This window comes from Eschrichtius robustus, chromosome 3 (genome assembly GCF_028021215.1).
Source record: "Eschrichtius robustus isolate mEscRob2 chromosome 3, mEscRob2.pri, whole genome shotgun sequence".
In the NCBI taxonomy this organism is placed as follows: Eukaryota; Metazoa; Chordata; class Mammalia; order Artiodactyla; family Eschrichtiidae; genus Eschrichtius; species Eschrichtius robustus.
In genome coordinates, this window is record NC_090826.1 from 8,252,946 (window position 1) to 8,277,160 (window position 24,215).

Below are 24,215 nucleotides of genomic sequence, written 5' to 3' on the forward strand. Positions count from 1 at the left end.
AAGGTGTTTTCTACTTTACCTGATGTTTAAATTGGATTCACTCGTTTATGCTGTTCTTCGCTCTATCCCCCACGTTTTTCTTAAATGAATTACTAATGACAGAGCACTCCATCATTCCCTCTCTACAGCCACTTTAAGGAAAGCATGGTGATCTAAACCTTTTAACCTATTAAAGATGATTTTTCCCAATTGAATCAGACCCACCACAGGTGTAATAACTAATCATTTAAACTACACCTGCTATTATGTATTTTTAAGCCATTATGCGTGTTGGATAGATGATAATTCATGTTTATTGCATTGTCCGATGGATCCGTTTTGCCTACACTAGGCTGATTAATGTATTTAAAGAAATAAGAGATGCAATTTTTTTAAAAAATTGATGGAATGCGCCAAGCACTGCATTGAGTGCACCATTAAACCCATCAGAACTTTGCTCTCTGACCAGAAATGCATATACCAAGGACTGTATTAAAAAAGCAAGGTGAAACCTGTGCATTTTAGTGGCGGGATTCTGTTATCTTTCTCTGTCATGGAAAATTTTGGAAGGAGGAAGGAAAGGTTTACGCTTCTACCGGTGAATGTCAGGAGCTGTGCTCTCAGCATCTCTGGCTTAAGACCTGCTTGTCCACAGTTCCTCTGACACCTGGGACACGTACCAGGGCGTGTGGAGCCTGCCGCACGATGCAAATGCCGTCATTGTCTTGTGCATCGAAGGTGTATTTTTTCTCCAGGTGAAGAACGATTAACCCCGAGGCATCTGAGCTGTGCAGATTGGCCTTGACTCCGTGGGGCCTGGGTGGTGTAACTGTGGCTAGGCCTCTCCTCCTCTTGTTTTTCTCCTTCGCTACTTCCCCTTCGCTCTTATCCCCTTTCCGTTTTCTTTCGCTTTCCTTTCTGTTCCATCTCCTCTGCGCGTCCATCTGCCTTCTTCTTCTCCTCCTCTCCCGTTCCCTCCTTCGCCCCACTCCCTTTCCTTTTTCTCTCTTCTTTCTTTCCCCGTTCCCATCTCTTCGTTAGAACACATCTGTTTTGTTGATGTTTGTCAGATTTTTCTTGATTTCGGTGCAACCTGAGGAGATCTGGTCGAGGGGCTCGGGGGTGCGTATATAGTTTTGGGGTTCTAAAATCTTGAACATCGATTTTTCTCTAGTCCAGAACTGGTTGGTTGTCACTGCAGTTCATGATGGTGGGTAATACACTCACAGTGTTGGACAGAGTCTAACCAGTCTCAAGGAGCACTCGTGTGTCTTATCACTGACAGGCCCAAATCTGCCAGTCTGGGTACCTGAGTCCGTCCTTGAGGGAGAGGGTCTGAGGCCAGCCTCCCATGGAGGGATCCCAGGGAAAGTATATAAGGGAATTGTCCCGAAGTTTCTTCTTTCTGCTTTATCCTGTCTTTTGTTACCAGAGAGGTCTGTCTGGTCTCAAGGTGAAATTCATATAAAATATGAAGAGGAGATTTGTGACTGGTGTTCCGTTTATAGTCACGGTACTTTCTGTTTGAATCTCTGTTCAACTGCTGCCCTTAGTTTGAGGGATCTTAGGAAACTTCCTTATATTTGGCCCCTTAGAAATTTTTTCTTTCAACAACTTATGAGTGAGCTGCAGGGCCTGTTGACTTTACCTGTACCTTGAGACTACATCATTCTTTTGGTTTTGATGAGATAAATAATGCCAGTCATTTACAATGACCCCTTTCCTATCGGGGGCAGGTTGGCATTTCTCACCCGTTGGACTTAGTGTCCAGGGTGGAGAGCAGACAGGCGGCGTGCAAGCACACGCTTCGTGTGTGCTGAGTGGTGTGAAGGTTAATACCATCAACAGTTTTCCTTCCATCCCCTACGTGGCTCATTCGTAGGTAGGAAGATTTCATTAAATAATAGCATTACCAGAGGTAGGCAGATAATCTGTCGGTCTGCCAGCTTGTAGCCACGAAGCCCCAAACTTTGTCCTTTGAGGGCTCTTCAGAATTCAGCTCCATTGCATAAGAGGGACCAGTGTGAGTGGCTCTGTGCGTTGGGTCTTACAGAAGCCTTCCCAGCCAGGGTACGCTCAGCGCTTTGCCAGTCTCTGTCTCTACAGCATGGTCTCTTCCTTTCAGACGCTAGCAGCGTAGCTGGGGAAGCAGCCTGGACATAAGAAGACAGCGCAACTGTGTCTTCAGTTACATGGTGCATACTGTAAGCACTGAAGAATTTAAGAGCGTGGGGAGACCAGAGATGGCTTGCTTATTTAGGGAAGGCTTCGAGGAGTGACCGCAGCCTGTGGAAGGGCTGTGCTGCTGCCGCCGTGTGTGTGATGTTTACACAGGTAGAGGCAGGAAAGGGAGGCCTTCGAGAAAAAGGGCACGGTGTGGGCACAGGTGTAGTGACGTGCGTAAGCATGGTCAGGGGAGGGCTGCCTGCGGAGGAGTGTGAAGAATCAGCTCGAACAGGGAGAACGGGAAAAGATTACTGCGGCTCTTAAAAGCTAGGCCGAGGGGATTAGATTTGATAGAACCAGTTACAGGAAGCCGATGAAGGTAGGGAACCAACATAGTCTTTTATTTAAGCAGATTTTAAATGTGAGAAATAAGTGGTTAATTTGACCACAGTATTGTGCTTATTTCTATGGACCTGGGATAAACTTGTAGGATTTTTAATCTTGAAATGCAGACTACTGACGTTTACTTTTCTTCTCTGTTTTATCTCCCCTACCAGATTGCCACGGCAGTGAAGTTTCTACAGAATTCTCGGGTCCGCCATAGCCCACTTGCAACCAGGAGAGCATTCCTTAAGAAGAAAGGTACAGGTTCCCCGTGGCCTTGCACAGTGGCCTGCACAGAGGGGCTGGGGGCAGGGCGGATGGAAGCCACAGTATTGATGAATGATCTCCTATAGCTGTCCCACTGTTGTATGGGTGGGGGTGAGGGGAGCCCCCCGGTGGGGATGCAGCTTCTTCCCTTACAGTAGAGCAGAGGTGATAGGATTCAAATAATTGTGAGCACCAGACGTAGGCCAACAACTTAGCCCAGGACAGCCCGGCACAGGCAGCGTTCAGCAGCAGAAGAGGTCCATGGATAAGCCTGGGGAGGACTCCTGCTTTCTGGTCTGTTCTCCTGATAGTGAATGACTGGCTTTAGGTTAGGAGGTCAGCTGCTTCAGTAAAGAATGAGGAAGAAAGAAATGAAGGACGAGGGAGGTGAGATGACTACACAAGGTCAGGTTAAGGTCAAGCTTGGGGTCAGTCTGATGTACGGATTGAAGTGGTAAATTACTGGTTTTATGGTATTTCTGTAAGCAGGGATTAAATGGATCTTGACAAATTCAATATTGTCCGAAGCAGACAGAATCTATTTTGGTTTTATTGAAATTTAGGACATGTTTCTTTTTTTGCGAAATATAAAAAAAACCCCAAATCAAACAAAAAAAGAAATCTGACTTTTCATTCTTTGAACGTTTAATTTTCTGGAAAGCTAGGAAGTTGTTTAAAGGCCCTTAAACACCGTGAGGGAGGGAAGTGAGTTTTCTCCACCCCCACTGAACAAAACTCTTTTTCCTTAAGGAACTGGAATGTCGGCCTCCAAATTCTGGGTTTTGAGCTTTAAGTCATTAGTGGCTGGAATAGAAGACAGTGTGGTTTGGTGGTATTTCTTAGGTCTGCCCCACGGTATCCCACTGAAGTGATGCCGCAGAACCCGGTCCCAGGGCTGCGCTGGCAGGGTTTGGGCAGAATCAGCCCAAGCATTTCATTCACAGGCAGCTGTTTAGAGGCAGCCTCAAGGCCGGTCCCTGTGACTGAGCTGATGATGAGGGGCGCTGGGCCCTTCGTGGCGGCGTGTTGCTTGCCCCCATCGGTAGGAGATTATTAAAATTTGGAGTGCGTTGGCCGGCCCCCTCCACTCTGCAGCCATCATGCCGTAAAAGAGTTTTTCCTTGAAATATGTGTACCTATGGGGAGTAATTAATCATAAAAGCTTAGGGATTTCAGCTCTCTCATCAAAGCACTGAAGCTGGGGAAAGCTGAGCCTAAAAGCTGTGCTGATTACCCGGGGTAACCTGAGACAAAATCTATGGTTGCCGAGAGATCCTTCGCCCCAGTATATTGTGCAATATTATAACTGCCTGATCTTCTCTTCCACTGACAATGACCAGTTATTCCTCATTTTCTCTCAAACACAGCTGGGTTAGAATTTCATTTGCAGAAGGTATTTAGAGCAATTTAGAGACAAATGTCTCTGGTGTTTGCTCGGCACTTCCCCACTGCAGGCTTTGCTGAGCAGTTTGAGTATCAGGAGCTCCATCTAATCTGTTTAATTTTAATAAATCCCTGACTGGGAGAGGGAGAGAAAAAAAGAAAGAGAGAGAAACTCTGGGCCAAATAATACTTCTTTTGGCTTAGTTGGCTAATAATTACTGTAGAAACTGTTCTGTACAGTTATTATTTGTTGCTCCTTAAAAACAAAAACAAAAAAACAGCAATCAATTAATTAATTCAACTAAGAGTGTTTACGCTGCACTGAGAACAGGACAGACAAGGTCCCTGCCCTCTCAGAGCTTCAGTTCTACCAGGGGAAGGCAGACGCAGCCAGTGCTGTGTGGGAATGGGTTGCACTTCTCAGTGGGGTGATTAGAAGGTGTCCCTCGGGCAGGGTGACATGGGAGCGAAGACCTGAAGGAGATGGGTATCTGTTGGTACAGAGCGGGCAGAATTCCTTCCCGACCCTTAATGTGGTCTAGAGTTTTTAGAATTCTAGGCAGCAGGAAACTGGAGAGACATCCTACCTTTCTTCTTCTAAAGAGAGTTTACCCCACACTCAAACCTGGAGTCACTGGACTTAATCACCCATCTCCATTATCCTCTAAAACGCTGCTTCAGTCAGTAATCATCTGCTTCCGAGTTGCATCCCAATAGGGTAAGTTCTAGCAGGGCCTTTCCTGGGCAGAGAATTCCAAGGTTTGATCGGCATCTGGGGAAGAAGAGCCCTCTGTGGATTTAAACTTCACTTTTCACATTTCCGGCAGTTCCTGGGGTCAGGCATACACGATCCCGGAGCTTGGCACCATCGCTGATGGGTTGAGGGAGGAGGGGCTGTTGTGAAGGAGCGCGTCTGCCCTGTCCCTGACAGCAGTTGGGAAGGAAAGGGAGTTGGCTCACTGGTCTTTGGGGGTACGGAGCGTGTCTTGAGGGGAGGGACCAAGGTTCTGGCATCCTCCGGTCCCGTCTCCCCACAGGACCCGTTGCAGTGGTGGGTTGGAGCGCTGCCTTCGGGCGAGCTCACAGCTACTGTAGTCTCGGCTTTTCCTAGCAAATGTCACTTCGGGGAATTGCATTGGAGCACTGTCTTGAATTATAATCTCGACTTTCTTTCTTTCTTTCTTTTTTTTTTTTTTTTTTAATAAACATCTCTTTCCTGAAAAGGCAAATCCAATTTTGTTTTTCTTTTAATATTATTTAATATTTAATATAGAAATTGAGGCCCCTGTAGTGCATGTCAGTTCAGTGGAAAATGAGGGTTACTTTAGGCGCATCAGCTGAGTTTGTTTTATTGTGAAGCTGCAGCCCCGAGCAGGGGCCTCGTCCCCTCTGTTACTGACAGGTTAAATGTGAGCCCTCTGAGTTTGGGGCTGGGGAGGCCGGGGGCAGTGGATGGGATAGGGGTGGAAGAGCATTGGTTTGCAAGGGTCTTTTGTGTTCGTGTTTTTTTGTTTTTGTTTCTTTGAGATCTCTTTTGGATGCTTTAAAGTCTGAACATGGAGTCATTAATGAGAAACATGACGTTATTAGAATCATTTATCATTTTCTTTGAAGCTTCTACTGCCAGTTTGTGTAATTTACAACATTTCTTTCTTTTATCGGGAATTTTTTGGATGCAAGAGCAAAGCAGCTGTTCACCTTCAGAGTATTAGAATAAGTGTTTTTGTTTTCCTTCCAGCCGCTTGATTCTGCAGATGACATCAACTGCAGAGTCAACCACACATGAAGATAAATGGCCCGTGTGTGGGGTGTAAGCCCTCATAGAACTGGTCTATATATAGAAGCAGTTCTTGCCAGGCAGGGATCACATCTGGGGCTTTAAGCAGGAGGCGATCCAGGAGGTTGGAGTAACTTAAAAACAGCAGTAGGGTCAGTCCGGAAAGCTAGAGGCTTGGACATTGTTGTCAGTAGGCTTATGTTGACTTGACACCCTGTCCGACCACAAAATGCAGGAGGCAGTCTGCTTTGCAGACACGTTTGGCAGGCTGGGTATAAGGTGGGTAGAAACGATGCCTGTTCGTGTCGGGTAAAGAGGTAGATGAGGTGGGGAGAAGACAGAGTCGTCTGTTAGCCCCCTGTAATACATCTGTTGCCAAACGGGATTCTAGAAAAAAGCTGAGCATCATCTGCTTTTTTGTGTAATTCTGCATGGTAGGGCCTGGGTGGTGCTGGCTCACCCTTTGGCTTATTGTGCCCTTCTCAATGTATAAGTAAAGGGCTGTATTCTCCCTCATCTAGTAAGTAGTCCGGGGTGGAGGGAGGGTGAAGGAAAACAAAACAAATAAAACACACCACCATGCTTTCTTATTCTAAAAGGTGAAACAAGATCTTATCTGTCTTCTGTTCCTGGAAGCGGAACCCCCCGTAGCAAAACTGCCTCCTTGCTGGAAATGAGCTTGAGGAAGAAACCTGATGGTCTTCACCTTGGTAGTGGGGTAGAGGTGAAGGGCTTCTGTCACTGGAGTATTTTAAGGGGGAGTGAATTCTTACACAGATTTCAATTTAACTCTCTTTTATTACTTTTCTTTTTTATCATTTACGTCCATTTCATGAGGTAGTTTGCATGTCCTTGAATGGAATCTCGTTACCGTGAAAGCTTTTTTAGCATTGATTTCATAACAGTCTTAATTTAATAGCTCCATCATTACTGAGTAGCTCTGGGAGTGGGGCCTTGGCTTTCCAGGTCACTGACCTTTTAATTACAGACCTTGTTCTGATGGCCAGGTTATCGACTGGACAGCTCCCAGCTTGTGCCCCCAGGATGAAAACGAAAATAACTGTGTTTCCTCCCCCATCTCCAGGAAAAAAAATTGTAACCTCGTGTGTTTCTAAAATTAATTTTCTCCTTCAGCTTTGCTTTATAATTAATTCTTTAATGTGTCTTAGTAAAGCCAGAGTATTTTTATAACGCTGTTTTTTCTAGAGCTTGGGTCCAGCGGGTAGCGGGGAGGGGGCGGGGAAGGGGGACGAAGAGCTTGCCAGCCACCACCCCATGCTTGATCGGGCCGTTTCCTCGTCCTCGGAAACTCCTGCGGCTGAGCTGGAAAGAACAGTGTCAGCTCTGTGAGGGGCTGTGGGGCCCTTCTGATTCTTTGTTAAAGAGATGTGGATTGTGGCATCAAGATGTGGATTCACTCCTGTATTTGCGGGAGTAATTGAGCCTTGTGTATCATGGACATTTTAAAGAGACGTTCCCGTTCTGAGAAGAGAACAGGGTTGGATGAGTTTTCTTACTGTGTCTTAGCTGTCTGCTAGTTTTGGGTGACTGGAGGGAACTGGGACCCTCCACGCGGGGTTTCTGCTCAGTTAGGAGCTTGGGTCGATCTAGGTTCTCTCTCACTGATGATGAAGAGGGAGAGAAAAAGGGAAGGACTGTGGCCTGTAAGTAGGATGACCATCGGTTCTGGTTTACCCAGGACTGTTCTGGTTTTAACACTGGAATTCCTACGTCCTGGGCAGCCCCTCAGGCCATACAAGCCTTACTCAGGAGTGAGAGCTACCGAGAGAGACAAAGCAGGTGTTTTTGGAAGCCGGGGGAAGAAGTCCACTAGCAGTTGGTCCCCGCGAGTTCAGCCTGCCGTCGTCGAGTGGCATCTTCCTCAAACGTTGCCCGCTCGCGCTCCCCCGGCCCGGCCCGGCCCGGCCCTGCCCTGACGTGGGTCCAGTGCAGAGGGTCTCTGGCGGGGGGGGGGGGGGGGGGGGGGCGTGCCCTGCAGGCGAGGGAGGGCTGCCGGAGCCGGCGCAGACAGGGCTGTGTGTGGCAGCCGCACGCGTTCCTGAGGATGATTGAGCATCTCCATCCATCTGTTGTGAACGGAAGTCTTCCTTCCCTGCCAGTCTTGCATCTGCATATCCGTCACCTGCTGTTCTGGACCAGCCTATTCATCACACTGACTGGTGTTCCCCCCATCAATTTTCCTGCTCCCCTTGTTATCCAAACTTGTCTTAACTCCACAGATTTTTCTCAGCATCCAGGATGAGAGCTAGAGCAGCCAGACTAGCTGAACATCGTGGCTTCCCCATTCAGAGGGGGAGCTGGTAGCACTTGCCTCCTGCCAGACGGCTGAGTCAAGTGGGTTTCTACACTTCACCCTGCGATGAGGGGACAGTAGCACTGAGGAGATTGGAGGGGGAACCAGCTCTTTTAGATTTACTGAGTTGTTTTGAGATTTTCTCTGAAAATGAAGAATGACTCTTCCTTGCTTAACTTTTGTGCCTGGAACGATATTACAAAGAAAAGCAAAGCGACACCGTCATGTACAGTAGTATCATTTTTAAAGGTTTGTTTTTTTTTTTTGAAAAGGTGAGATATGTACATGGTTCCAAAAATTCAAACAGTGAAGAAGAAGTCTTCCTGTCATCTCTCCCTCCTGTCTCCCCCACCATCCTCTGTCTCAGAGGATGCTGCTATGAACAGTTTTTGTGTATCATTCCAAAGACCTATCCATATAAGAGCACGTTAATATTTATTAACATAAACACCTTTCAAATACAGTGGTAGCATATTTCACATTTTAGCTTGTGCTTGCCATTGTATCTTGGCACTCATTCCACATTAATACATACAGATTTGCTTCATTCTTATCAGTGGCTGTGTAGTATTCCATTGTATTCCTGTATCATAATTAATGTTTGAGTCAGTCCCAAGTTAGTGGACATTCAGGTTGATTCCTGACTTTTGTTGTTTCAAACAATGCCTCAGTGAATATTCTTGCATATACGTTTTCTTAAAATTTCAGGAGATCATGTTCCCCACCCCCCAAGAAAATAAAACTGTTTTCTAATATAAACATGACTATAGGTAGACAGAAATTAATAAGAGAAAAAAAAACAGTGTAACAAATTATTATTAACACTTAGCACAGATTTGGATTCTGAGGGGACATTCTGGTCACTGGTTACATGAAAAATGCTTTCTTTCTAGAAGAATCCTTTTTTAATCCCATTTTTTGAAGGGATATGGGCTCATAAATTTAATTTTTGATTCAAAATAAACATTCAAAGAAATGGAAAGCTTCAGAAACTTGAAAGTTAGCACCTGTTTTCAAATGAAGTACAGTTCATCAGTATCCATGGGGGATTGGTTCCAGGACCTCCAGGGATATCAAAATCCAAGGATACTCACGTCTCTCATATAAAATGACATAGTATTTGCATATACCCTACACACATCCTCCCATATACTTTAAATCATCTCTAATTTTACTTATAATGCCCAGTACAATGTAAATGATGTAGTTGCCTGTGTTCGGCAAATTCAAGTTTTGTTTTTTGGAACTTTCTGGAATTTTTTTCTCGAATACTTTTGATCCATGGTTGGTTGAATCTGTGGATGTGAAACTGGACACGGAGGGCTGACTGTCATCCCTCAGTATCCAAGCAGGGATTGGTTCCAGGATCTGCCAGGGATACCAGAATCCATGGAAGATCAAGTCCTGTAGTCTGCCCTCTGTATCCAGGTTCAGCATCCGTGGATTCAGCCCTCCTCAGGTTGTGTAGTACTCTAGTATGTATTGACAAAAATACGCATGTAAGTAGACTTGCGCAGTTCAAACCCGTGTTGCTCAAGGGTCCACTGTATGGCTTAGTTTTCTTTTGTCGTAGTTGGATGTGTGTGGGTCCTGGGCCATAGGTTAGGTGGTCAGCCTTTATTCAGTGCCTGGCGTGTGCAGAGTACTCTTTATTACATTAGGGCTTCATGAAAGGAAAATGAGGTACTTGTTTTACAGACGAGAAGCTCCTTGGGAGGTGGGAATGGATGCTGAGTGCTTATCAACCCTCTCCATGTCTGTCCATGAAACATAGCAGTACCTCAGAAGTCAGCAAAATCTGATGAGGGAGCCATGGAGCATAAAGGTCGGTAGGCCCGTGAGCTCCTCAAGGGGGGCGACCACGTCTCACCCTCCTGGTGTCCTCAGCAGTGACACAGCAGCCTGGGTCAGGGGCTCATGAACGAGGGGTTAAGTGACTGGGTGACGAGAGTTAGAAGACACTTACTGGGGAAAGTTTCAAAAGGACGTCAGTTTTCCCTAAGTCTACAGTTTGTTTATTTTGTTCAATCCTACATACCTGTAAAATGGTTTCAGAATTGCTATCCCATAGGCCTTTACCCAATACTCTAGTGTTTATATAAACAGTGTTTGTATGCAGTTCTTTTGTCTTTAGTCTTATTGAATCCAGCGAAAACACTCTTTTTTCGAAGTTACTTAGGTCAGCAGAGCTCAGTTTTGACCTAGACATCGAGGGAGGCAGTGGGTATAGATGGTCAGAGAGGAGCGGGAAGGGCATCGTTAGCGACGGGAGGCTCACGCAGAGACATGTGTGCAGTTAGCTGGGTTGGCCCATGGGGTCCTCGAAAAAGAAGAGAACCGAGGTTGGTGAGATGGGCAGTGAGCGAGGAGCCAGTGTTAGAACTCAGTATTATAAATAACAGTTGAGAACACTTTCTGAACCGGTTGAAACTCTGTGAAACTCTATTTGAGGACGTTACTCTGGGCTCTGTATTTAAACTGAATTGGCCTGCCGATAATAAGACCAGCTACAAGGAAGGTCCTGCCAAGTCCTTTGTTAGGTGTGGAGGGTAGCGGTAGAAATGGAAATAGAAGTGACAACATTTTTATGTAGAGAACTTCGTGGTTTACAAAACACATACATTAGTTAATTTCTTCTTCACTGTAATCTCCGTGATTATAGGCAGGTTAACAGATATTTGTTGAATGAATGAATACATGATTTAAATCTCCCATTTTACAGATGAGGAAACTGAGGCACAGAAAGGTTAAGTAGTGCAAATTAATGGCAGAAATAGAACTAGGACCAAGTCCTCTGACTAGAGTTCTTTGAACTATACAATCTGCTTTCTGGAAAGTAAGGACAGAACCACAGACATGGTAGAAAAAAGGAGTAAGCCACGCTCAGTAGTAGATGGGATGTTTGAGGTGAAGGAGATGGGACTGAAGGTGACCCTCAGGGTTGTTATATTGTGTTAAGAGGCTTTATTGATGTGTAACTGACATACAATAAACTATACATATTTGATTTGTACAATTAAAAAAACTTGACCTATGTATATGTACCTGTGAAACCATTGCTGTAATCAAGAAAATGAATGCACTGGGACTTCCCAGGCGGTCCAGTGGTTAAGACTCCGCGCTTCCACTGCAGGGGGTGCGGGTTCGATCCCTGGTCAGCGACCTAAGATCTTGCATGCCACGTGGTGTGGGGAAAAAAAAAAAAAAAAAAGGACATACTCATCACCCCCCAGATGTTTCCTCATGCTCCTTTGTTTTCTTCTTCCCCCTGCCCCCCAATAACCCTGGTTCCCAGGCAAACACTGATCTGCTTTCTTTCACTGTAGATTAGCTTGCATTTTCTAGAATTTTATATAAATGGACTTGTGTGGTGTGTATCCCCTTTTTGGTCTGGCTTTTTTTTACTCAGCATGATTATTTTGAGATTCATCCATGTTAGTACATGTGTTAGTGGTTCATTCCTTTTTCTTGCTGAATAGCATCCCCTTGTTTGGGTATCCTACAATTTGTCCATTCACCTGTTGATGGACATTTGAGTTGTTTCCAGTTTTTAGCTATCAAAAGTTAAACCTGCTATTAACATTTCTGTATAAATCTTTGTAGGGACATATAATTCCTTTTCTCTTGGGCCAGTACTGAGGGGCAGACTGTCTGGATCATATGGCAGTTATATGTTTAACTCTTTAAGAAACTTCCAAACTGTTTTCAAAAGTGGTTATTCCGTCTTACGGTCTCACCAGTGGTGGATGAGCATACCTAGCGTTTTGAGCCTGGAGAAGAGGAAGCTGCACGTGTTATACTTGTAATTTGTTTTCAATATTAATACCACATGGCTTTGGAAGCATTCTTTTGGAGTGACTAAATAATAGGTCAGGTTTGAAATACTTCAGCTTGGGATGTAATAGGGCATAGACTGCCTGGGTTCAAATCCCAGCTGCACCACTTTCTCACTGTGTGGCCCTGGGTGAAATATTTAACCTCACTGTGCTGTGGTTTCTTTATCTGTAAAGTGGGGTTAATGATAGTATTTACTGTAAAAGCTTATTGTGAGAATTAGATGAAAATAATGTGAAAAGTGCTTAGCAGAGTGCCGGGCACTAAAGTAAGGGCTTAATTACCACTGACAGTGATCAACAGTGTATGTCCTCTTAGAAGGTATATTCTTAATAGGCCATAATCATTTTGCTGTAATGTTATGTTAAAAAGGTAAACTTGTTGGTATCATAAAAATTCATGCAACAGGAGCCTCTAGGAATTCTGAGCAGAGAGGAATTTAATGTAAGAAGTTAGGCATTTACTCCCTTATGAAAGGGCCGGAGGAGTGGACACAAGGCCGGGCCTCCAGGAGTGACTTGCAGAACCCTGAAGGACTAAATTGCTGGGAAAGCTGCTCCCTCTGCTCAGCCAGGAAGGTAGGGAATTTAGGAGGCCACCGCTGGAGCTTCTGAGTTCAAGAGCACTCCCTTTTTGCTGTGTTCCAGAGATCAGGAAGTCACTGCTGCCACCACTGCAGTCATTGTGTCCTGACATCCGTAAAAACAGCGACAGGACTTTGGAATATGAACTTGGCTTCTACCTCTGACAGAATTGCCTCTTGACCCTCATGAACGAAGCTGGAGGCTAGAGATTGGACACTGTAGTAGGAAACCTTGGTGTTTGCAGTATTTGCTTGACAATGTCCTGGTGTTTGCAACCTCAGATGCAGCGGGTACAGGTCTTTTGCCTCATTTCCACTTTCTGAATCACCTGTGAGTGCACCTAACTCCCAGCCAGAGTTCGAGTAGCCGAGGAGTCTGGGAAGTGTTGCTGTTAGTGTTCCAACCTCTGGTATCAGAAGTCCCACTAGAAAGAGGCGGGAGTGGATGCCGAGTGCGATCAGAGGAACCCATAGGAGAAAAAAGGTTCACAAATGCAACATAATTGCCCCCAAACAGGGTGCCAGCACATTCATATCACAAGCCTCTTTCTCACTGAAGGCTTAACTTGGTATTTTTCAAGCCGTTTCGATAACAGCCTACAAAATGAGGGAAGCGTTCATTTTGCTGCACACCATGCTAACAGAAAGAGTCAGCCAAAAGAGAGTTCGTGCTTTCAGTCTGGAAGCAGGTGGCAGTGGTTTATGTGTAAATATGAAGTATTTCATTCAACACAGAGCAAACTGTGTATATGTAGGAGGAAAGGACACTTTTTTAGTTAACTGTTTTTGTTGCTTTCGAGAAGAGCTGGGCCTTTAATTGTTAAGAAAAGCAGTAGTGATGTATCTCCAGTTTGTCCCAGACATAAATATTGACGTGTTCTGTATCACCACTGGCCTTCTGAGATGATTTTAAGAATACTTATCCCTCCTTTCTGGCCTCACTTGGGGATGCGAGTTCTTCTAATGAGATTTGTCTGCTAAGGGTAGGCAAGGGAGTTTTCACCAGAGGGACTACGTGAGACGTGGGTCTGTTGGAGCTGCTGGAAAATGTTGGAAGTAGGGAGGGACTTCTGAAACTTGGCATAAGGTAGAACTTAAGGCCATCTACTGAAACATATTTTATGTTGATTGGACTATAATTAGAAAGATTTTTAATTAACTTTGGATAGTATTCATTCACTAATCCATTGTTACATTAACATTTTTGAGTCTATGCCTTATAAAAATAAATTTGCTGCTGCTGTGTGTGTGTATTAGAGTATGTGATTTGTGGAGCATAAGTTAGCATTAGCGTGCTTTTATTTTAAATGTGTGTGTGTGTGTATTAGAGTATCTGATTTGTGGAGCATAAGTTAGCGTGCTTTTATTTTAAATGTACTTTTCATTGTAGGCTTGCTGGGTTGGTCAGTCAACAGCTTTATGTTCTTTCTATTTTTGGAGTAGAGGTAACTCACTAAAGGTCTTCAGTAAGTAGAGCGATGGGGCTCTCGTTCTCTCTCTCTTTCTCTCTCTTTTTACACACACATGCACACACACACCAGCTTATATTTAAATTGCGCTGAGAACTGAATGACTACTGATTTTTCCATTCCAACTTTAAACAGACCTGTGTTTGGTTTCTAAAACATTCTGATAGGAGCTGGTCTTCTCAGATCTCACCCCTTTCATCAGTCAGAAGACTTGGGAATGCTCTAGTCTCTTACTGTTAATTATTCTTTTTAGTTTTAAAGCCCTTTAAAGTAATCTTTCTGTAATTAGATTGTTGAGTAGATTGTCTTTAGCAGTATGGTGGTCTTTAAATTTTGTGTAGATATTCAGTTTGTTAAATGATTGCAAAGGCTTTCATTCATAAAGTTGAAGTTTACCTTATCATGGCATTTCAGGGGAAAAAAATCATGACCCCCGGTGATAAATTAAATATCACAACCACGTAAATGTCATCTTTTCAGTGAAACCTACAGTGCATAGGAACTGGGACTCTCTTGCACTCTGTTTTTGGCTTCAAGCTGGATCTGTACTCTTAACCAACAAGAAAAATATTTTGCCACCGACAGTGGTGAACCTGTGAAGCTGAAGAACAAAGCCATACCCTCTCCTGCTTTGTGAGTCACAAACAGAATTGTCAATTAAATTATTCTAATTGCAAAATTTGGGGTCTTGGCCGAAAGAACACAGGTTGAGTTTGAAGAAGAGGCAGTTTAAAAAATCAGTTTAACTTTTACAAACGGAGCTAATTTGTACAGAATGTAATTGGAAGAGAGTAAATACGGAGTTTCATGATGACCTCTTTTGAGTTCATTTCTGGTATTTACTTATTTTTTTTCCGAAGGCTGTCCTTTACACAGTCCTGGAAAGAGGAGACTAAGTACTAAAATAGAAATAACAGAAAATAGCACTGTTCTCTGGAAGCCCTTAATACCTGATTTTGAAAGAGTTTTACCATTCATTCGTTCATCCATCCAAGTATTTATTGAGTGCATATTTTTTACTGTGCTGGTCCTGGGACTGAAACTATAATGGTAAATAAAGCAGCATTCTGGGGTGGAGACAGACTCCCCCAGAAATGTGAAATGTGCAAAACTGTTACAAGTAAGCAAGGTGCTATGACAGAGAATATTGGGAGGGCTGAGGAAGGCTTGCTTTGGGGGGGGGGGGTTGCTGAAACTAGAATGTGAAGAACAAAAGCAGAGGGACAGCCAGCTCAAAGACGCCAAGGAAGGAAAGGAGGTTGACTTGATTCAGGAACCCATGGTGGGACTGTAGTGAGTGAAAAGAAGAGGGACCTCTCAGCAGCTTCCATCTGGAGATGCCATTGGAAAAAAAAAAAGGTTCTGTTGGAGTTTCATATCCCCCAATCTGGAATCTTTCATATCATCAGTTACCAAGTTCAGCTGTATTCACCATGCATTCCTAGTCTACTCTCTGCTGAGCGCTATGCTAAGTGCAACTGGGACACAAGTGGTCCATGCCCTCAGAGAACTTGGTGATGAGACAGTAGGAACTACTTAGTAATACAGTTACTGTAATTTATAAGCAAGCCTGGGATGCTAGATACAGACTGTATAATAACCACCAGCATATGTATTCTGCTTTATAATTTAAAAGCATTTTCACATGCATTTGCTCATTTAATCTTCACAGTAACCAAGTTATTTCCTCAAAAAATGTGCATGTGAGCGTGGAGATTTACAGAAGTCCACCAGATTTGAGGAACGGGTCTCTGTCATCACCGAGTCGTTGAATTTCAATGCACCGTCTGCTCATGTGGACCAGGGTGCTCTCCCTGAAGAATCATATTATTAAAAATGAAATTATTTTGCCCACGCCATTTCATATACGTTTCTATTATCAGGAATAGAAGATGAATTTAATTTTAGTTTTATTTAGTTCTGGAGGTTTTCTTCTTCCTGCCTTCCACGAGGGCACGACCCAGAGAGCCCATCCTGATGTTTGAGAAGAGGAAGGCTCGCACTTGCGGAGGACGGTTCTGTTAGAGAATGCCGTTGACTCTGGTGTTCTGTACGGGGCCTTTTATCAGGACAGGAAAGGGTAAATAGGGCTATCTCTGCACCGGCGGAGAGGTCGAATGGTGGTTACATTACACAATCTTCTAGAGCATCTTGCAGCAAATACATGGGTTATATTAAAAATTGCAGTCATATCATTTTTTATAGTAAATTGCTGACCTTATGCAGTAGAATCAGCTTTATTGAATTTCGCCAAAAATGCGTTTATAATTCTGCCATACACACGTGATATTCATGTCCTTGCTGTCCATGTGGAAATGTCCCTTTTTACGATGTTAACCAGATTAAGTCGACTGTCTCCTGAGCTGCCGAGCCCCACCTTTAAGATCCACTCGCAGGAGCCGGACCTCCACGGGGCAGCGCTCGCCTCGCTCAGTTCGGATGTCAGCGCACAGAACGCTGGAGTCTGGCACGTTAGGAAGCCTTGCCCCAGTGGCACAGGTTTGGCCTTGAGATTATTTCCAGGTGGTTCCAGGGCAGTTAATGTATATCGTGTATGCTGAATGCTCACAAGGCCTTACCATAATTACTGTTTGTTTTGAGGGAATGGTAGGTATTTGTTTAAAAGGATTTCATGCTGAACCAAGAGTATACAGGTACAGTTAGTTCTCAGCTATTCACTTGTGAATATTCATTGCAAAAGTTTAATCTTAAACCAGTTTTCCTTTAATTCTCTGTAGCTCTCTGCTCCCTCTCCAACCAGTGTGGGATCACGAGGCAAACTAATTTTAACGTTAGTCTAACAGAAGCACAATCAGGAAGTTGTAATGCACATTTAAAATGAAACGTCAGAGTTCTTAAGTTATCTGCTTTTTAGAATCATTTGCTTTGGAGTTTATCTCTCCTTTTCATATATCTATTATCTACATACCTATACATGTGTTTGTATAAATTGCTGGTTCCCAGACAATTTTGCATACAAGAGGCAATATGATACAGTGGAAAAATCATGCATCCATCCATTTACTGACCATTTATTAAATGTACATTTTCTTCATGTCCCAACATTTATGCTAACACTGAAATTACAAAAATAAAGTTTAACATTAGAAGTCTAGTGAGATTCCATGGTATGCAAACAAGTGTAGGATGGGTGATAAAATGTTACAGGTGCTGTAATAGGTATTGGTATGGAGGCCCAGAAGAGGGAGTGATCAGTTTCGTGGTGGGTGAGGAGGACTAGCAGGGAAGGGTTAAAAAACGAGGAGGTTACCCTTACAGGAGTCCTCCCAGGGGGTTAGTAGTCTTCAGGCTTTGGGGAGTGGTGGTGACTTTAATCCATGCCAGGGTGGGATGGGAACGTAATCTCCAAGGAAGAAGTGATCCGGAGAATCAGGAAGGAGGCTGGTAAGTTGGAGAGGTAGGCAAGGGTCAGAACTTACATGTGTTAACGCAAGGGTTTGGATTTTATTGTGTGGACAGTGGGGAAGCCATTGAAGAGTTTTATGTGGCGTAGTAACGGATCCTATTTGTGTTTCAGGAAGCTTGCTCTTCGGGTAGGGTGGGCAGTTAGGAGTTCACCGCAAGAATCCAGGTGAGAAGGGCAGTTGTGGGGATGGAGAGGATGATGAATTAGGGAGAGTGAGGAAGTAGAATCTGCAGGAATTGGTGGCTGAATGGAATCAAGGAGTGAAGGAGAGAAAGGAATCCGGGCCTGGGGAGCTGGCCTGGAGGAGAGCAAGTGAAGGCCCGGGAAGAGTGCTGGACCCAGAGTCAGATGGCATGAGGGAAGGAGGCCTGGAAGGGAAGTCCTCTAGACCCCTGTGATGTGGCCAGGGATCCTGCGGCCGGAGCACCACAGTCAGTCTGTGTCACTGTCATCGTCAAGCTATGCAGTGTAGGTGCCCTGGCTCTCAGAGTTGCTTCCACAGGGTGACTGGCAGGCTTACTCTCTCCACATAGACATTGTTCAGTGGTTTCACTGAAATCTGAGGCTCTCTAAAGAAAGAGAAGATGGCATTTGTGAAGCAAGTGTTACTTTATCTGGAAGTGGCTTCTCGGTGAGAAGCCTGTCACTGCTTCCTGGTGAAACCTGCCTCTCCTGCCAAGAAGAGGTTCCCACTGAATTGGACCGTGGTCGTCGTGGGCTGCTGCTCCCACTTGCCCCTGAAAACATCCTCCCGAAAGCCCCTTCTCCCCCCCGTCACCTACTCCTTGTTTGCTCTTCTCTGAGTTCGTCCATTTCTCTCATGTTTGTATGTATTCCCTCTGATCTTTTCGTTCGTGACAGGTGGCTTTGCTGATGTGGCCTCCAGGGGCTCCCCGCACACTGGATGACATGGTGGTTACAATGACCTGACCCTGCAGGCGCCTTGGTTTTCTGGTAGCAGGTGGCCTTCTCGGTACCTTAACTCTTACAGATCGATGAGTCAGAGGGGTAGAAAGGTGTGGAGCTAAGGCAGAGAGCCCAGCGGTCAGAAGCTCCAGCAGGAGTGAGGGTGAAAAAGATCTGGTCAGTACATGAAACGACTTCCTGGGAGATGATACTAATTTCCAGGTCACCTGTAAGAGGGATGGAGGAGAGTGTTTTGCTTCTTCAGGCTCCTCCTCTGGCGCTGGTCCAGCTCTCCGATAGGGCTCTCAGGCACTGTAGGTGGAGAAGTCTTCCTTCCCAAGGGCTGCGGCGTTAGACGCCCTTGCAGCTCCATCCGGTTCCATGCCTGGGGCCAAAGTCTACTTGTGTTGGCACTGAATTGTGATCTGCAGTTTCGAAAAGCATGTAGGTTGTATACTTTTAAGTATATCTGAAAGCAGATTTCTTCTCTGTAGGCGCCTTGCTCATTTGTCTAGCCTTTCCACGGAAAACAGCCTCCTTGCTTGATTTGGGGCTGCTTTAAAGCACATGCTGGGCATCTCTGGGTCTCACCCCTCCCGCCTCCTCATTAAAACCACCTGCAGGACTGACCGCCTCCCCCAACAACTTACACCAGCCCTACCTCGTCTCTCATTGACCATTTCTGTCTGAGACCCTCGCTATAGCAGTTCGCTTTGGTGGCTTTCGCCTCTTCCTTCTGCTTTTTTTTTTTTTTTAATTAAAAACTGTAAATAAATATTAAATTTAAAAAATTTTAAATGAATGGTTTGGACCTTTGGTATTGTTATCCATTCACCTCTGGTAGAGTCTTGAAGACATTGACCTAAAGAGCCTTCCTCCTTCCTCCTTCCCTATGTACATAGTGGGGAGAAGGATGGGGAAAATTACAGAGAAAAACATGTTAAAAATGATTTTCAGTGTAAAACAAGACAGGGAAAAATCAATCTTTAAGGAAACCCCAAAAAAGCACCTCTCATTACAGTAATTAAACGGCAGCATTTAACCTATCAGAATATGCTGTATGTGTGAGACAAGCCAGGGAGCTGTGTGTTTGAAATTAGAGCTCTAATCCTCAGGGAAGAGAATAGTTAAATAATTTGTTTTCGAGGTGCGAGAGCAGAGCTGGGAAGGTGTGAGTGTGTGCCTGTGCGTGTGCGTGTGTATGTGTGTGTGCGTGCGCTTGTGCTCGTGTGGGTGCAGGGCTGGGGCTGTGTTTACCGGGAATACCCTGGAGGTCGATATTTATCAGCACCTGTGTGCTGTCAAGAAGCACACAAGCTGCCGTTGCCCGTTCATTAGGTTTTCAGAAGAGCCCGGCGTCACCTGTGGCTGGGCATTGCATCAGAACAGTAGAACTTGCTTCATTCTGGCCCTCTGGGACTCACAGGAATAGATTTGAGAGACAGACGGAGAAAGAGAGACACAGGAATTAGGGGAAGGAAGAAAGCGGAATAATTTTCGAGAATGCACGGCACAGACTCTCCAGGACAAAGCATTACAGCTTGTTGGGCTGGCACTTGGGAAGGGTGGACATTTCGCAGAGCACTGGGCAAAAGGGATGGCTTACAGGCAACCTTCTCCATACAGGGGTCCCCTGCCAGTGTTCACTGCTGTTGGCAGGGTCCCTTTTGTGCCGTGAGGCAGTGTTGGGGTTTATGTGAATGACAGAGATTGGCACTGTGTCCTGTCTGCCCGCTTTAGTGGCTTAACCTCTGTCTTTCTGTACCCCTGGCTGGCGTATGGGGCATTGTTCATGCCCTGCCCCTCTGGAAGCTGCTGCAATTCTCTCTAGATATTCTCAGAGCTTGGCGGCTGCAGTCAGAATTCCACAGGACAGGCTGCCGCGTGGCAGAGGGGAGCCTGCCCATCTGTTCCTGCACCCCTCATTAGGGGATGTGCTCTTTGGTGACCTGGGGTGTGGGGGAGTGCTGAGACACATGTGATCCTTTTAGGCTCCCAGTCTCTGTGGTCCCTGTGACAGCAGGAAGGGTTTCTATTATACTAATAAGGAGCCCTGGGGATGCCGGTTACAGTGTGATAATCGTCCCCTTGGAGGGCCAGAGGCGTGGTGTGCACTAACCTCATCCTGGGGGAGTGCTGATGAAACCTGGACTCTGCCTCAGCGCCTGAGTCGGGGCCGGGGGAGCGGGGGAGGTTGTGCCAGTGTTTCTCCTGGTTCATTATTACCAGGCTTGCTTGTCTTTGGGGGCATTTCATCAAAACTTTAGTTTTCCTTAAGAACTTAAAGAGCTGATGAGCCTGATGGAAAATTTTCTGTAATAGCTCAGTACAGCAGCACCCTTCACAGATACCAGCCGATTTATCCTCAGAGAGCCCTGGGGGCAGTGGAGGGGATGATAGTGGTTCTGGTGTTTTTTATCCCCATTTTATAGACTGAGAGACTGAGTCACCTGGAAGAGACTGTGACTTGGGCCAGAGGGAAGGCGCAAATCTGGAAGCTGAGGTTTAGAGCTCCCTACCTTTTGGCTTCTGTTGGAACTACCTTAAGTCATTTAGGAAATCACCCTGGGTTTTGCCTTCCCATCCTTTTTGTTTTTTCCACTTGCTGCTGTGTCTTAGACATAACTTCATATCCATAAGTATAGATCTCTATCATCAGTTTTGATCACTGCCAGGTATTCTGCTGAGAGTATATACCATAATTTATTTTAACCCATCCCCGTGATGGACATCTGAGTTATTTTCACTTTTCACCATTATAACAACACTTCTCTAATATCCTTGAGAAATGGGTATTTTCTTACTTTTTGGGATTACCTTTATAGGGTAAAATCCTTTGAGTTGGAAAAGAAAATGGGCTTGTTTTCATTTTCCTGTGCTTTGCTGAACAGCCCCCTAAAGAGGCTGCCGCAGCTTCCAGCCTCAGCACCTAAGGTCAGTGCTCTGAGCGTGAGTTCCAGCTCCATGGTGTCCCGCCGGCCGGCTTTCAGGATTTCATCTTTCAGTTAAGCAGTGAAACTTCCCGACCTCAAGAGCTTAGAGATACTTGCCTGTTTGTTTCTTTTATCGTTTTAGTTTTCTTTTATGGAATTTGTTTTGTTGTTAGTAGAGCAACAGGGAATATAAGAGTTTTTTCCTCGGGACCAACCTGGTTGTTGTAGTATTCATTGAACAATCTATGTCTTCCCCTACCCATTTCACCTGTCACCCTTGTCATGTACTAGACTCTTAAAAATACTGATGTGTGATCAAGGACATTCTTTGATATACTTTTTGTTTGTTTTGCTAATACTGCAGTGTCTATTACTAGAGAGATTTGTGACACATTTTATCTGTTACTATAAGTTGTACTCTTTCTTCATTGTTCTTTTTTAGAATATTCCTGGCTTTTCTGGCTCTTGTATACTTTAAAACTCATTTTTAGAATCACTTTTATCACATCTCCTCTTGTCCTTCTTGATCCCACCCTACCCCTACCCAAGGCCAATTAAAAATAAAATCCTTTTGAAATTTTGATTATGATTCAAAATAGAAATGACTTTGGAAAGAATTGCCATCTTTGCAGTGTGTTAGTCTTTCCCTCCATGAATGTGGTGTATCTTTAAAGTAAAACCTGTTCTTCATTGGTGACATTTTACAAAGTTCTTGCATAGTTGCTGTGCATTTCCTTTATTTTTTTTATATTTAAATATTTTTATTTAAAAATTATTTTAAAATATTTATTTTTAAAAATATGTATTTATTTATTCAGCTGTGCTGGGTCTTAGTTGCGGCATGTGGGATCTTTTCTCTTTTTTTTTTTTTTTAGTTGCAGCATGCAGGATCTTTAGTTGCGGCGCATGCTGGATCTAGTTCCCTGACCAGGGGTCGAACCCTAGTGCCCTGCATTGGGAGCACGGAGTCTTAACCACTGGGCCACCAGGGAAGTCCCTAAAATTTAAAAAAGTTTTTTAAATTAATTTTTTTATTGGCGTATAGTTGATTTACAGTGTTGTGTTAGTTTCTGCTGTACAGCAAAGTGAGTCAGTTTTACATACACATATATCCACTCTTTTTTAGATTCTATTCCCAAATAGGGCCTTACAGAGTATTGGATAGAGTTTTCTGTGCTATTCATTAGGTTCTTATTAGTTATCTCTTCCACATAAAGTAGTCTGTATATGTCAATCCCAATCTCCCAATTTATCCCTCCCCCACCTTTTCCCCCTGGTAACCACAAGTTCACATTTCCTTCAATTCTAAGTATTTTTTATTTATTATTGTTGCTGTGGGACCTTGACTTTCATTATATTTTCTAACAGATCTTTGCTAATATTTAGGAAAGCTATTGATGTCTTTGTTTTTAAAAGTCATCACTGTATTCTCTTTAGCAGTCCTAATTGTTCTTATCAGATCTTTTAGGTCTTCTCAATAGTATATCATGTGAAAAATAGTAATATTTCTCACTTCCAGTGTTACATGACTTTATAATTATTTTGGCTGGGCCTTCCAGAACAGTATTAATTGAATACGTGTGCCCAAGGAGTAAAATGGGTCTGATTTCATTACCTCCTTCTCTTCAAAGCATTAATTTAGACGTGAAGGGCATAGGAATAGAAAAGAAATAGAAGAGAAATAATCATCATGATCCCTAGACTTTTCAAAGCTCTTGTTCTCCATGGGACTCTCTTTTTCACCTGTACTGGCCAGTATTTATTCTTTGCTCTAAATTGTTTGACATGCTCGTAGTGGCTTTGTATCAGAGGAGAAAGTCAACGTTATTTCTGTTTTTTCAGGCAGAAGAGCTGACAGTGGACGTGGCTTCCAGAAGTCACTTGGCCAGTTTAGCTTAATGAGTAGATGTGGAGAGTCACTGCTCCTCATGTGAAACAAAGCCCCACCAGGGAGCGGAATGTAGGGGCACTGGTTCATCATCGGAGCTGCCATGTTTGCTCGCACCGCTGCAGCCCTTCCTACAAACCGTGTACGGTCTGAGTAGGAAAGGGCACATTTTTGCCTGAAAGAGCACATAAAACGTGAATACTGTGGGACATCAAAGTAACTGTTTGTTCTACAGAAGTGGATACCTCCCCGTCTCAAGGACAGGTATACTAACGGCAGCCTCTGTGTCCTCAGGACACAGATTATGTGACAACGGAGCAGTGGCGTGTTGCGGGTAGGGCATGGGTGTTTGAAGTCTCGCCGCGTCTGGTCCCCTCTGTGCATTGCCACCAGATCGTAAGATCCGAGCTCTGCTTTTAGCTCGTCTCTTCCCCGCACAGAAACTTGGGGTAGTTTTTCATTTCTTACAGGATAAAGTCTTGACTGCTTGTACTCTTTCCAACCTCATTTTTATCTCCATCTTTTTATTTTGAACAACTTCAAATTTACAGAAAAATTGAATGGTGCAGTGAGCACCCAGATACCTTTCTCCAGTTTCTCAGTTGTTAACATTTTGCCACATTTGCTTTCTCTGTCTGTCTCTCACTGTCTTACACACACACACACACACACACACTTCAGATATCATGCAATGTGGTATCTGAAACCATATCAGTAAACTTGGATATCCTGTTGCATTAAAATCCCTTGGTCTGTCTTGCACTTTGAGTGTATATTTTACTCGTGTAATTTTGTGAAGTCCTGCATTGATTTTAGGAAAATATCAGTTCACTAAGGTATGCACGGCTTCCAAATGTGCACATACTATACAAGATAGAAAAAAAACACCCTCAGTATCACCACAA

At 44.3% G+C, this 24,215-nt stretch overlaps 1 protein-coding gene across 6 annotated transcripts in view; it reads left to right on the forward strand.

The window, feature by feature from the left end:
- PEX14 (peroxisomal biogenesis factor 14) overlaps positions 1-24,215 on the forward strand; it is a 138,673-nt gene that overhangs the window by 48,546 nt on the left and 65,912 nt on the right. For all 6 annotated transcript variants that reach the window (XM_068538867.1, XM_068538864.1, XM_068538862.1 and 3 more), the window contains one exon: positions 2,703-2,787. In XM_068538867.1, the coding sequence (XP_068394968.1) occupies positions 2,703-2,787 (85 nt within the window). The remainder of the gene's footprint in view (positions 1-2,702; positions 2,788-24,215) is intronic.